General features: G+C 35.8%; 2 protein-coding genes and 1 long non-coding RNA gene across 9 annotated transcripts; 1 reads left to right on the plus strand and 2 right to left on the minus strand.

The window, feature by feature from the left end:
* Positions 1–694: 694 nt before the first annotated feature.
* Positions 695–5,499, minus strand: LOC114183998 (receptor-like protein EIX2). The gene is made up of 2 exons (XM_028071226.2): positions 3,618–5,499; positions 695–1,527 (listed from the first exon to the last, which is right to left on the minus strand). The coding sequence occupies exons 1-2, from the start codon at positions 5,497–5,499 to the stop codon at positions 800–802; spliced, it is 2,610 nt and encodes an 869-aa protein (XP_027927027.2). The 3' UTR covers positions 695–799.
* LOC146886026 (uncharacterized) lies at positions 1,373–7,508 on the plus strand. 3 transcript variants are annotated; one of them, XR_014995238.1, is made up of 5 exons: positions 1,373–1,510; positions 1,647–1,744; positions 1,839–1,930; positions 3,334–5,485; positions 6,784–7,508. It is a non-coding gene; the product is annotated as an uncharacterized LOC146886026 (long non-coding RNA). The 3 variants fall into 3 exon arrangements; XR_014995236.1 differs by lacking the exon at positions 1,373–1,510 and having other exon boundaries at positions 1,511–1,744; XR_014995237.1 differs by lacking the exons at positions 1,373–1,510; positions 3,334–5,485 and having other exon boundaries at positions 1,511–1,744.
* On the minus strand, positions 6,551–14,339 carry LOC114185434 (Leucine-rich repeat protein kinase family protein). Of its 5 annotated transcripts, none has more exons than XM_028073150.2 (22): positions 14,136–14,339; positions 13,923–14,040; positions 13,567–13,671; positions 13,118–13,268; positions 12,891–12,962; positions 12,718–12,789; positions 12,344–12,487; positions 12,180–12,251; positions 11,977–12,048; positions 11,449–11,523; positions 11,262–11,330; positions 11,091–11,159; positions 10,884–10,952; positions 10,650–10,736; positions 10,462–10,530; positions 9,730–10,238; positions 9,095–9,247; positions 8,714–9,000; positions 8,525–8,576; positions 7,748–8,007; positions 7,352–7,486; positions 6,551–7,183 (listed from the first exon to the last, which is right to left on the minus strand). In XM_028073150.2, exons 3-22 carry the CDS (start codon positions 13,658–13,660, stop codon positions 6,815–6,817), a joined length of 2,880 nt encoding a protein of 959 aa, XP_027928951.1. In that variant the 5' UTR covers positions 13,661–13,671; positions 13,923–14,040; positions 14,136–14,339; the 3' UTR covers positions 6,551–6,814. The 5 variants fall into 5 exon arrangements, with proteins under 5 accessions (XP_027928951.1, XP_027928952.1, XP_027928949.1 ...); XM_028073151.2 differs by having other exon boundaries at positions 13,567–13,682; XM_028073148.2 differs by lacking the exon at positions 13,923–14,040 and having other exon boundaries at positions 13,567–13,682.
* Positions 14,340–14,529: the final 190 nt, after the last annotated feature.

The raw sequence follows: 14,529 nt of genomic DNA on the forward strand, positions 1-14,529 counted from the left end.
GTTTTTTATTGGTGCATATTTTTAACGTCAAATAAAACTTGTTGCAAGATGATATAGAAAACCTAGGTTTCAGGTTCTCTTTATAATAATTTTCAATTAGTGAAACTAAGATTTTGTTAGTTTAACCTTGCTGTAATCTCAGTCAACAATAATTATATTCAAAGTATTATTTCCTTTAGAATTTGGAATATAGTTACAATTTTGTTTTTAAAAGACACTTTGAAAGATAAAAAAAATAAAAAGTATTCATACTGCATTTGATCATAACTCTTAAGCAATATAAAATAAAATTATTGAATGTAACTCAACTCCTACGTCAATGTTCCGAACTCAAATTCATCAACATTGATAGAGTCGATTATCATATTGCTTACTCCTACAACTTTTTGATATGTCTTCTAAAAATAAAATTATGATGAAATTTCAGTTTACATAGCAAACAATATCTTAAAAACGATAATTAATCATAGCAATATCTTGACGGAATTAGAATCGAAACAAACCTTGATAAAACTTTGATTTGAGTCAAAAACTATTTTTATTCTAGTAAGGGATCTTCTGTTAATGACCACGGATTTAATAAGATAAAATGAAACTATAGACGTTCGCGTAACCTCCTTGACCATCTTAGTTGAGATATTGTTAATATTCAAATAAAAAGCCTTACACGTATACTTTCAATTGCAAACAAATGTCGAGCAACACTTACCATTTTAAAAAATCACCTAACATTCAAAGACAAAAATGAGTAATTTAAATGTATTCTTTGACATTACCACTTTTCCAAAAGCTCTTCACTTCATCTTGAACTTGCTCTTAACTCACGAAACTTATTTAACTTGAGAGCCACAAACACATAAAGCCAGTCGAGGATATTATCCAGGAACTGAAAATATTTGTGTCTCCATGCTCTATGGAAGAGCAAAGAATACCAAACTCCGCATAAGCCAGCAAAATACCCAACTCCAATCCCAATGTAGAGTGACTCATTTAGAGAATCGTTTGATCCTTCTTCATGGTTTACCTTCTCTTCATTTACTTTCTCAGAACAGTTCTTTAGAAGAGGAGCTCCACAAAGTTTGGGATTCCCAATATAGCTCCATAAAGTTAACGTATCAAGTTGCCCCCCTGATGGGATTTCTCCACTTAAATCATTGTATGATAGATTCAGCAAACCTAGGAACATCAACTTAGATATGGCTGCCGGAATTTCCCCTGAAAGATGATTGTTGGAGAGATCAAGCCACTCCAAATTTGTCATGCCACCAATATTGCTTGGTATCTTTCCCACCAAATGATTTCTGGACAAGTTCAAACCAGCCAACCGAGTGAGGTTAAAAAGTTGTGGTGGGATTTCTCCAGACAAGTTGTTTGTTGAAAGGTCTAGAGTTCCGAGTACCCAACCACCTTCATACTCCACCCCTCTACCTCCCAAATAATACAAAAAACTGAACTTAAGATGAGATTCTATTGTTCCAGCACCATCCGAGAGACTATAATTGAGTATACTGTAAGGCCCATTAAAATCTGTTTACGTAACTCTGTCCTTAATTCTAAGGGCTGCCATGCAACAATGGACCTAAAGGCTGGCCCATGATATAAGAATCCTTAGTGTTGCCCTAATTCCACATTTCATTCACTTTCAGAAAAGAACCAGCCGTCATCCCCTTGCTCTCACGTAACGCTCTGCTAGGGTTAGGGTTCTGCCGTCTTCGAGCTAGTTCGAGGTTGTTTCCTACTCCATGTAAGTGTTGTGGCAAACCCATACTGTTTCTTTTGCTCATTCCGTTTTTTTTTCCAGCTAGGGTTCCTAGTGACCATATCGTGCTTCTGTTCAGCCATCTTTTCAGCCCTTACGTTCGCTCTTTTAGTCGCTGTGATCGTGTGTTCGGTAAAGGGTGCGTCGGGTCATTTTGCTAGCTATTCCCAGGTAAGGGAAGCTAGAACCCTCTTGTTCAGTATAAAAATGCTTGCTTGAATGTTGTTTCGTGGTTGTTTCGTGCTTATATGTGACTGTGAATGTATGGTGTGAGTTGATTTGTTGTCTGGAAATGGAACTGTGTTTATGGCAGAGTCTGATAGACTCGCCCAGGCGAACCTGTCTCGCCCAGGCGAACCTGTCTCGCCCAGGCGAGAGTTACAGGGACTCGCCTAAGTGTTTCTTCGCGAAGGGTCGCCCAGGCGACCCACTGTACGTTTTGGGCGAGCGAACGTCTCGCTTAAGCGAAGAGAGTCTCGCCTAAGCGAGAACGCGCGCAGGGTTCCCAGGCTGGAAGTCGAGCTCTCGCCTAGGCGAAGGGAGCTCGCCTGAGCGAGGGTCCTCCTCGCCTGGGCGAGACCTCTCTGCCTGAGCAAGATGCTGGGCGAGAAATGGTTTGGTCTCAATGATTCTTGGTTTTTAAAAAGTGAACAACATGCTTGTATGGGTTTTATCTTCAAATTTATGAACTGGATTGCCTATATAAGTGGTGTGGCGGGCGAGTGGTGAGTTGTGAGTTTTGATGTGACGGGCACATGATAATGGTATGAGATGTTTCATGAAATTGGAGTGACAAGTTTGGTATGAGTAACAATAAATCTTGATGGTTGGTAAATCAGGGGCATGGTTATGTTATGAGGAGAAACACTTTACTCATGATTGGGAATAACGAGTTGGTAGCGATTCAACATATGAGAATGGAATCTTGTTATGGGTGTTGGGTTGAAATCTTGTGTGCAACATATGTATAAATTATTGGTTGTTTATGTATGTTGGTCCGCGTCAGTGCATAATTCCTTGGGGTCTCTAGGTGGGACTTTCAGGATTGCGCTTCAGTGGTCGGGACGTAATTCCATGGCCCCTATTAGTGGGTGTCCATGGTGGTGCCCCATCTGTATAACTAGATAAGGATCCAAGGTAAGGTTGCATCCTGACACTCTGAGGAGCCAGTTAGTCTCACCTAGAGCGGACTGACTCCTGTGGTGAGAGTAGCAAGAGGCCTGAAATCCAGTAAGGGCTAACCTTGTGGTGAGGAAAATTTGATTCATCATAATACTTGTAACACATAGCTCGGAGATGAGCAGCTCAGGGTCGAGCAGAGGTATCCACCACAAGTGCAAGCATCCGCTGAATCCGACCAAGTTATATGTATCCGGATGAGTCGAGTCGAGTCGTAGTGTATTGATTGGGAGTCATAACATGTTTGGTTGATTATATGGATGTGAAATGATGGAAATACTTTTGACTATATGATGAATATGTTGTTGGCTCTAGCTTACCCGTTTCGTTGCATGGTTGTGTTGTATGTGGCTGTTCTTTCTTGCGATGATCATCGACTTGGTTGATGGTAGCAGATGGGCGAAGTTCTCGTGGTCAACAGGGGAATGGTGATTCCACCGCTTAGCCGTCTGGGCTGGATCTTACACTTCTCTTCGTGATGTCTTCTTTAGGGCTATGGCCCCTGTATTCGTTGTCTTTAGATTGTAAACTCTTAGTTAAACTGTTATCCTGCTTTTGTTGGCATCGTGGTGTGCCTGGTTTTGTAAGGGTGATGTTGGGAACCCCAGGACTGCGTGATTTTACTATCTTATGTGCGACGTTTCCTTTAATTGTGTTTATAAATTAAATGGGACGTTACATATACAAGAAGGAATAGATCCGGAAAGTTTATTTTGTGAAAGATCAAGTATTCTTAGGGAAGGGAGACTACATAGTTCTGCTGGAATATTGCCGCTAAATTCATTGCCTCTCAATATCAGCCCTTGAATGCTCTTTGGAATCTTTGTTGGTACAACCCCAGAAAAATTGTTTTCTGCAAGGTTCAAGTATGCCAATGACTTAAAGCTTGAAATGTCCAGTGGATTTCCAGAAAAGTTGTTCTTGTGCAAATCCATTGGTGGAGGAATTTCACCACCTAGTTTATTGTTGTTAATCTTAAGTAAAGTCAAACCTCTACAATTCTCCCCACAATCGGGAATTCCTCCCGTCAAAAGATTATGAGATATATCCAGGTAATATAATGTATTCATTTTCCTTCCCAATCTAGAGCACAACATATTGGAAATGGTTCCAGACAGGAAATTGTAAGATAGATCTAAATACAAGACATTTGATGATATAAGTGGTAGCCCTCCTGTGAAATTATTCTGATCCATAATTATATATGCAGAATTTAGAGTGACATTTGATAAATCAGCACTAATGTTGTTATTGGACAATCTAATTGATCTGACATTGGCTAAAAAGCTCCAAAACCTGTCTGCGTTTGTGGGTGATATTCCTGAGGAAGAAACATCTAGAGTTTCTAGCGTCCTCTGTGTGTATAGCCATTCTGGAAAAGTTGGACCAAGAATTGTGTTTCTCAGGTCAACTTCATGGAGCTGAAAAGGAGGAATCCAGTTGGGATCCAAATCAAATGAAAAAGCTGAAAGCAAGACAAGTGATTCTAAATTGAAGAGTTTGTAAAAATGCTTTTCAGATAGAACTCCTGACAGGGATCCTCCGATGTATAAACTCCTCAAGTTAAAGAGCTGGCCGATGCTGTTTGGAAGACTACCACTCAATGAATCAGAGCTAACTCCAAATTGTGTCAAGGATGAGAGATTTCCTAGACTTGAAGGAAAGGAACCATTAAACAGATTCTCAGTTAGATTAAGATGCTGCAGATGTTGATGTTCCCCTAACCAATCTGGAATAGGTCCTGTAAGTCCATTGTCATCCAATCTTAATGATTTAAGCTTTCTAAGATTTAACAAAGTCTTGGGTATTTGGCCCCTCAAACCATTGGAGCTAAGGTCAATATGAGAGATGTCACTACTAATATTAAACAGCCAATAAGGCAAATCGGAGTAGAAACTGTTCTGAGACAGGTCAAGAGTGAGTAGTGAAGTAAAATTCACGAACTTGACAGAAGGGCTGATGCTTTTTAGACGACACATTGACAATCTCAACTCCAAAAGAGAAGGAAGCATGGCCATGGTTTGAAGCCAATTTGTTTGACTTTCAAGATAAATCGCACTGAGATTGAGGCATTGCAATGAAGAAAGATGAGAAAGCCATTGAAGATTATCCAACTGAAGATCTTCATTAAAGGACAAGTCCAGGTACTTGAGGCTAGAGAAGTTAGCATAAGCATTAGAAGGTTTGACTAGTGATTGGTAGTTTGAGTTTGTAAGACTTAGAGCTGTAAAACTATTGCAACTCAAGTTCAAGTAAGTCAAAAATTGAATTTGAAGAAGAGATAGGTTGATTTCACCTTGCAAGTATTGGTTGTTGAGATCAAGTGTTGTAACTCTTCCTGTCACATTATCACACTGCACTCCTTTCCATGCACAACAATGTTTTTCATCAGACCAAGAGGAGAGGTAGTCTAAAGGGTCTACAACATGATGTTTGAAGATTAACAAGGCCGATTGATCGTTTTCATTGCAACTATGCGTTCTACAGTTGCCTTTGGGCAATACCACTGCAGATAGCAAGAGTAGGAGAAGAACTGAAACTTTTGAGGTGAAGCAATCCATTGTTGATTCATTCATTTGGGAAATGGGAACTCTAATGTGGGTTTTTTTTTTTTCTTTCTTTCTATAGTGATGACTTATTTACATATATTACTGTACTATATTTTATATATATATATATATATATATATATATATATATATATATATATATATATATATATATATATATATATATATATAGTTCAGCCCTCATGTTTAGTTTCATAAGTAGATAAGACTTAACTATGCAAATATTTATTTTATTAAGCTTATTAATTTAATATATGAGCTGATTTTGTTGAATTGATTTACTCTTTAATAGAGATATTATAAATATTTATTGTTATTTCTGTGTAGTAGTTAAGGATGTTATATGAAAACAATAAGAAAATAAAAGAAGATGCTAAATACTTTAGTTAAGATGTAATTTATGTTATATTAATCATGAAATCCCTTATCCCATAACTTCACCCCGAAAAAGTTATATAATAAATATAATTGAAAAAAAATAAAATCTTATAAAAATAATATAATTCCTTGGATGTGTTGTTTATTATGATTTAATTTTTTTCCAGCCGTTAATTGGAGAGTGGAATGATCAGAGCCTTTGATGGATAAAGTAAACCATATTTGTAAATCACTTCAATGTTGGTGGCTGTGAAGTCTTAAAGTCTTGATGTTACGATTTTTTCTTTTTCAAGGTGCCTAGTTTGACTTTTTATGATTTTGGAGAAATATAAAGTCTTTCTCTACTTTTATAAGTGGTTCACCTTTTGACATTCTTTTTTAAGTTTTCTCAACCTTTGTTTTTCTTTCTTTAATCATCCATTAATATTATCTCATATTCTTGTTTTTATTTTAGTTTTTATGTTGTTCTAATTGTGATATTAATTTGTTATTAGAATCTTTGACTCCAAAATACCATGAAGGTATTTTATGATTTAATCACTTTTTGAATAGATTGTAATGTTCACCAATAAGATGTGTAGAAGCATCTTGATCTGCAGTTAAGGATTATTGATAAAAAGTGTTCTCAATAAAACAAATCTGTAACAGGCCTAGGAAGAACAATATGATAAACTGGATATGTACTTGGATTTTGATTGGGTGAAATGAAACATATACATTTTTAAAAAAATAAAAAAACTGTAGTAGTTGTATCATTCTCTTCTTCTTTTCACCACCAATTGTATAGTATTCGGTTACAGTTACAAGTATGAAATTTACAAGATCCCAAATGGGAACTTCCTAGCTTTACCATCTATCAAAATCTTGGTACAAAAAATATTATAATTACATTTTTCAGAATATGAGAAAGAGGATGGCAAAGGACAGCATCAGCGAGGAACAATGGTGGGAATGACATCACTGACAAGATCACTTCCTGACACATAGGAGGACATGTGTTGCTCCTCCCTTGTTACATGCGATGCTGATGTTGATGCTGATGCTGATGATGAGGGTGGTGCTATGTTGCCAGAACTGTCTAAGCTAACATCTGAGAAAACTGTTTCAGCTTCAGGCAACATTGCAATGATATCTTCCAGTGTCCTCACCACATCTATCATTGATGGTCTCTCCTCTGGATGGTCTTGGCAGCAACTGAGGGCCAGAGTTAAGAATTTTTCCAAGCATTCAGATGTATACAACCCAATTCTGCTGTCTATGATGGAGTATACTGTGCCAGATTGACGAGCCATGTTAACCTGACATCAAATTGTGCACCATTATTCATAACTTTCTGTATGGTTTCTGAATAAATCAGATATAAGAGAATTCAAATGTGCAGGCCGTAGAATAAAATTCTTATGATTAGTTTACTATTCAATGTTTTTGATGATTTGATGATCAGATAGAGACAGAAAGAAAGGTACCTCGCGAACAATGTTTTTCCCATGAGATATTGGTTGCATGCCTGTTAAAAGCTCTAGATACACAATTCCCAGGCTATAGACATCACATTTGTCTGTCAGCTTATGAGTCAATAAATATTCTGGGTCCAGGTAACCCTGCAGCCAAATTACCAAGTAATCATTATATTCTGACTGTATTGCTTTTCAGTATGGAAAATAATTTTTTAACAACTAAATTTTGACAACTTTATCATATAACTTGAGGTGACATCTTTTAAATGGCTTTTCATTTTCTCATTTCTTTATATTCCAAAACCATTCAGAAGATGTCACGTCAGGTTATGAGAGAAAGTTGTCAAAAATTAGTTCTCAAAATATCATTGTCCAATTATTCCCTAATTCTTTTAAGAAACTTACCGGAGTTCCTCTCACAACTGTTGACACATATTTAGGAGCAGTTCCTTCTTCATCTAAGTCTGGTACAAGCCGTGAGAGTCCAAAATCGGCCACTTTAGCAGTGAACTTGGAGTCCAGAAGAATGTTACTGGCTTTAATATCTCTGTGGAATATAGGAGGGTTAGCCTCTGTATGAAGATACAGTATGCCTTTGGCTGCTCCCATTGCAATTCTCAACCTCGTACTAAAATTTAGGCTCCCCTTTGTTTTTCTACTTCTACCTGCCTCACCACAGTATCCATTAACTTATAACATGTCTTTATTACATCATTGAGAACATCAACAGTCTCATATTAAATTACTGCATTAACATTGCTTTTCCTTTTTTTCATGAAATTTTCTTCCTTTTTAATTTCTAATTTGTTCTCTACTAAAAAGGATGAAATGACAAAACAGTGAAGATGAATTATATTAGTTGCTTCCATGGTGATCATGATTTCTTTTGTTTAAGACCACAGCCTCGACAATTAGAAGTAAAAGATGAAACTTTTGCAGTGTATTTATGGAGAATGAATTTATAACTTATTGAAAGGAGATTTTCCTCAATAATTCTGCAGAAGCGTATCAACTATAAAAAAATCTGACCAAAAGCTATTAAACTTGCTATACAGATCCAAGAAGTTTACCAAGTGATATTCTAAATTGCATGAGCATATAAAATACTTTTATAACTGAAGCCCAAAACTGGAAAGCAGAAAACATGTCAGAGGAAAAAAGTTATTATGCACAATTTCATACCAGAAATCCAGTCCCTTAAGGTGCCATTGGGCATGAATTCATAAACCAGCATCTGAATCAACAAAAAGAATATATATGTGAGAATACTATTGAAATCAGTGTCGAGTGCAAAGCTAATATGGCAAAAATTATCGTATTCAGATTCATGCAGAACAAATTATTTTCTCATTTACTCTATAAGCTAGATACCTGCTCCCCTTCTTCATTACAGTATCCAATCAGCGAGACAAGATTTCGATGGTGTAACCTTGATAAAAGCTCAATCTCAGTCAAGAACTCCCTTTGTCCTTGTAAGGAACCTGCTTCTGCTCGCTTAACCGCCACAAAACTTTCATCAGATAAAATGCCTTTATAGACATTCCCATAACCTCCTTGACCAACTTTAGTTGAGATATTAAATTTGTTAGTAGCAAGAGCCAGTTCTTTGTAGGTAAATGATTTCATGCCATCTATTTTGATGGATAAATTAGTAGTAGCTGCAAAAGAAATAAGTATTTTAGACCTCTTTCTTAAAAAAAAACAATCCAAAATGAGATAGTCAGCAGAAAGCTTTAGAAAACTTGCACATACATTTCCTGGAAATCTTCTTGTGGTATTTCATCCTTCTTCTAGTAATCAGGAGAATGATTATTGCAGATATTGCTAAAGCACAAGCAGCAGCTGCTATTGCAACAGCAACTTTTATGCCAACGCTAACTTTTCCCTTCTCCGAATGAATAATTACTATAACAATAAAATTAAAGTTAAATTAGAGAAACTCAGCAGAGGGAGTAAATTTATTAACCAAATTTGAGTTGCCAAAAATTGCCATAAATGCTAATGCTAGACAGAAGCAAAGGAAACCTATTTCTCTGTTACTCCTATTTTTCTAGGATCAAGATACTTACCTTTTTTTTTTCTTTTACCAATGAAAGGATTAATATCTCAGTTAAAGAATGGTACATAAAAGAATAGAAAATTTAAACTAATATGAATATGAGAATAATATAAATAGTAATACTGTATAATCTGTTTGCAGTCTGCATATTATATTGCCAATCACTACTACCAGCAGAAAATAGTATTTCTTGTAGAATTGTTGTGCTAAACAGTACACACATTTGGTGGGAAGATGCAACGATAATAATATGGTTAAGTGATCAAGAATTTATTATGCATTCGCTTACATGATAAAAAGTTATAACATGTTGAGTTAAGAAACTTACTATTTTCATAAGGTCCGAGAAGAGTGAAGTTCAGGAGTTCATATGGTCCAAAAAAATCAGTGCGAGGAAATCGCCATGATGTGAATAGGCTGCTAATCCGACGAACCTCACTTTCGTTGAACACATTAGAACGGGAATCATTATAGGAAGGGAAGAGTTTCAAATACATTCTAAGACGAGGTCCCTCTTCCCAAGCTACTGAATCTACTGATAGTTGGTAGAGGTGTAGTTTTAAGGAGTCTGTTATGTAGTGTTCAAAACTAGATCTATAGGGAGCAAAGTAAGAAAAACTTGGACTTTTCAGCCTGTATCCAATTCTCAGAGGTGCAGCACAATAGCAAGGAACTGGGGAGTTGGGGGCGTATTCATAAAAGTCATTAAATGGACAAGATTGAACGGGACAAACAGTAGAGTTTGTCGAGTCTTGAGCTGCCTTATCTTCTTCAGGTCCACAGTATTGACCAACACTTTGTGTGTTGGAGTTCTTGCATATAGGATTACCAGAAAGCCTTCAAGGAAAAGAGAAAGAACTAATATGAAATGTATGCCACAACAAAGGCAAATCATAGCTTCGACACTGTCTTTCATAGTAAAAACGAATCATAGAATAAAAATTAAGCAGAAATATATGTATATAATATCTAGAACATGGTATGAGCCAGAGCCATAGAGAGAGAGAAAATCAGATAATGTGTTACATTCCATGTAACGAAACAAAAGTAATAAGAATACCTTAAGGTAACATTTGCCGGGGGGTTAAGATTTCCCAAAACATCCTCAAATGAGTTGTTATGGAGATCTCTGCAAGGATAAGACAAACATATAAGCTTACATTGAAAAGAACGCAGTCAATATACTAGTTTAATGCAAAATGTCCACATTCCTTGAGACTGAAGTAGTAATCTAGATAAAGAAGTTACATTATAAGTTTATCTTTCACACCGAAGGACATATTCTGCCATATGCTAGCAGGGATGGACCCTGACATTAAATTGTTCGCAAGTGACCTGTGTTTGGCAATGAAAACAAAAATTCAACCCAATGTGCAAAGAATTGAACTTGTATGAAAGTCTATCTAGATTGTAGAAGAGTTCAATATGTTGTTATGTAACAATTGTATAAATATTATGTGAAATAAAGGTTGATATTCTCACAGTTTTTGAAGATGAGGATACGAGTAGTTTCGAGGAATAGATCCGTTGAAAAGATTATTGGAAAGATCACTGCAATTGAGTGAAAATAAGCTCATCTCTCAATTTGATTATGCCTTGCATTAAGTTAAATAAATATTGTGAAATAGAAAAGGAAACCAAGAGCATTATAAATAGAAAATACATAGAAAAGTTGGGCTATTTACATACATAGTTGTCATATTGTCTGCTAGCTTATTTGATGATAAGGGTCCAGTGAACTGATTCCAGCTAAGATCTCTAGAAAACATAAACCAGTCACAAATGAATTGGTAGAAAAAATAGGAATATGATTTCACACCATTCGGCACAACATAAAGCAATAGGTATCATCAAACATACAAATAGGTAAGTTTGGGTATTGAACTGAAATCAGGAATAGCTCCTTGCAGACTGCAGTTTCTTAGACTTCTGTTAAATCAAAGAGGAAATATTAGCTAAAATAATCAGTCATTTAATATGTGTAACATCCTACATTAAGTGAAAAAAATAAAATAAAAGGACAAGTAGTAATGTTAAAAATACTTACAATTTCACGAGCCTGGTTAAGTTTGCATAGGTAGAAGGAATTCCATTCCCGCTGAAGTTGTTGTTATCAAGCTGGCTGCAAGGGAAACAAGTAAATATGAAAATCAGAAACTGTATCTTAAACTCTTTTTCTGGCCAAGGTGAGGGCATATATATGCAAGGGTCATGAACTTGTTGCAACAATAAGGAAAATCCTTTCTCCTAAACTCTTAAATCAGCCTAAGTTTTCCAGAACAAAGGACACACAATGTTATACATTTTTTCTTTTTTCATTTAATCCTCCATGGATCATCCAGAACTCTACAGTCATATTCTTATTATAACCTCCCTAGTATGTATACCTATATGTTCATGAGCCATTTGTTTAAATATCATGCGAAATCTGGCTTATCATAGCAGAGCATGATTTTATCATTTCACTAATCCTCCTCCACAATTTAAGCACAGCGTCCAAATTGCAGTAATATACAAATGTATAAAATGAAGCTGATAAATGAAACAAATCTAAAAGTTGGGAAGGAGAACATACAGTATTGCCAATCCCTTTAACATGGAGTATTCTGGTGGAAGATTTCCAGATAAGTTATTGTTGTCCACAAGCCTATAAAGTCATTTCAACAAAAATAATCAGTACAAACTTGTAAAAAGGGTCAATCCGGAGATGCACCCCAAGATGCAATGGAGGATTTGAAACACTGTAAATGTAAGAAAATAAATGAGTTCAATACTCACAAATGCATCAGATTTGATAGCTTTGAAAGTGTAGATGGAAGTTGACCACTAAATGAGTTGTTGTTCAGGTGACTGAAAATATACAATATGAGAATGATAAATTACATGTAAGAAATCAACCTCCAAGCTGAATTGATAGTTTTTTGGCTAAGAGATCCACTCACAGGTGTTTAACACTAGTCATGTTGGCTAGTGAATCTGGTAGAGAACCAGACAATTGGTTTTCGTCTACTTGGAATCTATTTAAATTTGGAAGGTTGCCAAGCTCGTCTGGTAAACTCCCAGATAACATATTGCCATTCAAGAGCCTGCATAGAAAATGCATCAGAATAACTCTTCCTGTTATAGCAGAGAAGAAAAATCATACATATGTTGGAAACAGTATTTGCTCTGTTTGTATGGTTGCATCATAAACTTTCATTAATTACACCCCTTGAAAGAAATACACCATATCAAGCAGCACAGACAAGACCACCTTAAAATAAAAACTTGATGAGGATCAACACTAATAATTCATCTTCTATGTTAAAGTTCTTACAAGAGTTTCAATGTTTTAATGTTTCCAATCTCCTTGGGTATCGTGCCTGTCAGATTGTTCCACATGAAATCCCTTCAAGCATAAAACAATCAAAATATCAGCATGCCATAAATATTGTCACTGTTTCTTCTGATACATAATTTGTTTCTGAAGAACAAAATGACGCAACTCACATTATCTCAAGATGAGATAGCTGACCAAGCTGAGGTGATAGATTTCCCGAGAGATTCATTGTCATTAAGTAGCTTCAGTAAAATTAGATCACACAAAACAATCAAAATTTAGCAACCCCTGTAATATAAACTCTGTGCTATGTGTAAATAAATAACCCTTTACTGCATCTAAGTTAAAACATTGAAATTAAGAACAAAAAGAAAACAGAAAGAGAAAAAATCCATACATCTCACGAACATGGAGATACCCATCATCTCCCGTCTTATCAAAACACCAAACCCCAGTCCAGTTTCTTGTACACGGGTCTCCTTTATTCCAGTTCTTAAGATTGTGCTTACGATCAATCAAACTTTTCTTGATGTCAATCAGCGCATTAACTACAAATAGGAAAAAATACAGGTTAATCACTAAGGTTCAAATTTTTTAATACCAAAGCAAATTACAAGTATCAGATAAAGGAAAGTGAAATGGTATACACTCAGAACACTTTCTCCCTAACCTAATCATTACAAAAAAAAAACAAATTCATTTCTATCAGAAGGGAAAAAAGGGGTAACATATTCCTCCCTATTTGGACTGAAATTTCTACTTGAGCTCTCTTGTCTAGTGTCTAAAATCACAGGCCAGAAAGAACAAAGTGAAAAAATTTGAAGGTGTAAAGTAAAGCATATTGACCTTCTGAAGGGTCTGTTCGTTGTGATGCTGCTATGAAGGTGATAAGACAAAACGAAAGAGCCAAGGCATATCCATGAATTCTCAGAGCCGGCATCACAGTATATCCTGAAAAGCAACTAAATGGAAGGGATGATGAATAAAGGGGGTATTGAAATTGGAACATTGCAAGGAATAAGATTCATTCACAACACACATTCAGAAAATAAAATGAATACTTTATTGATCTAAAATCTCATAAAACAGGATAAAGTTAGAACTTCAAAAATACTGAAAGTAGAAACCCGGTCATGTGTATGTCATTTTCCCAAGAAACATCAATGAAACGTAAAAGTAGAAAACTAAAAAAAGCATCATACAATAGCTTTGGCTGATTTCTCTGGTTTGAAAGTGGGAGGAAGATCAAAGTTGCCAAACTTGTCAGACTTAACTTTCCCAGATAATTAAAACACAAAGTTACAACATTGAAGTTTTTGGCTGTAAGAGAATCATACACCACAACAGCCAATTATTGCAATGAAATCCTTATCCAAAAATTCAGAAATGACAGAGAGAGAAAGAAAGAATCTCACTTTCGAAGGTGGGGTGGGGTGATTGAAATGTCAAAACTTGCAAAAGTGAATAACCTTGAAATCTGAAAAGTGAAGTGAAAGGCCTTCAACAATGAACGAAAATCCGAAGTCAAAAAGAGAGAGCCCGTGGGGAACTTATTAGCTAGATCATTCTGTCACCATAATGAGATAATATTAATGATAATACTTAATCATTCATTGAAAACTTATTTTTGTGCTTTCCGGTTTCATTAATCTTCTGATTAAATTAAGATGAAAAAACATCTGCATCAGTTTCTGAGATGGCACTGTCGTTGTGGTTGGTGCATCCACTCTCCAATAGTCAAACACACCAAACCGGAACACGTTAATATCATATCATATTCATATATTCATATAATAATCAAACACTTTG

This window comes from Vigna unguiculata, chromosome 5 (assembly GCF_037176805.1).
Source record: "Vigna unguiculata cultivar grain cowpea cultivar isolate G323 ecotype 2 chromosome 5, ASM3717680v1, whole genome shotgun sequence".
In the NCBI taxonomy this organism is placed as follows: domain Eukaryota; kingdom Viridiplantae; phylum Streptophyta; class Magnoliopsida; order Fabales; family Fabaceae; genus Vigna; species Vigna unguiculata.

What these genes read in the sequence shown, in the direction of transcription:
- LOC114183998 (XM_028071226.2), bottom strand. Translation starts at nt 5,499, where the DNA reads ATGGATTGCTTCACCTCAAAAGTTTCAGTTCTTCTCCTACTCTTGCTA. An exon ending in ATCTATTCCTTCTTGTATAT is followed by an intron (nt 1,528 to 3,617) that starts GTAACGTCCCAT and finishes TTACGTAAACAG; the next exon opens with ATTTTAATGGGCCTTACAGT.
- LOC114185434 (XM_028073148.2), bottom strand. Translation starts at nt 13,660, where the DNA reads ATGCCGGCTCTGAGAATTCATGGATATGCCTTGGCTCTTTCGTTTTGT. An exon ending in ACGAACAGACCCTTCAGAAG is followed by an intron (nt 13,269 to 13,566) that starts GTCAATATGCTT and finishes TCCTATTTGTAG; the next exon opens with TTAATGCGCTGATTGACATC. An exon ending in TCTCGGACCTTATGAAAATA is followed by an intron (nt 9,248 to 9,729) that starts GTAAGTTTCTTA and finishes TTATTGTTATAG; the next exon opens with TAATTATTCATTCGGAGAAG.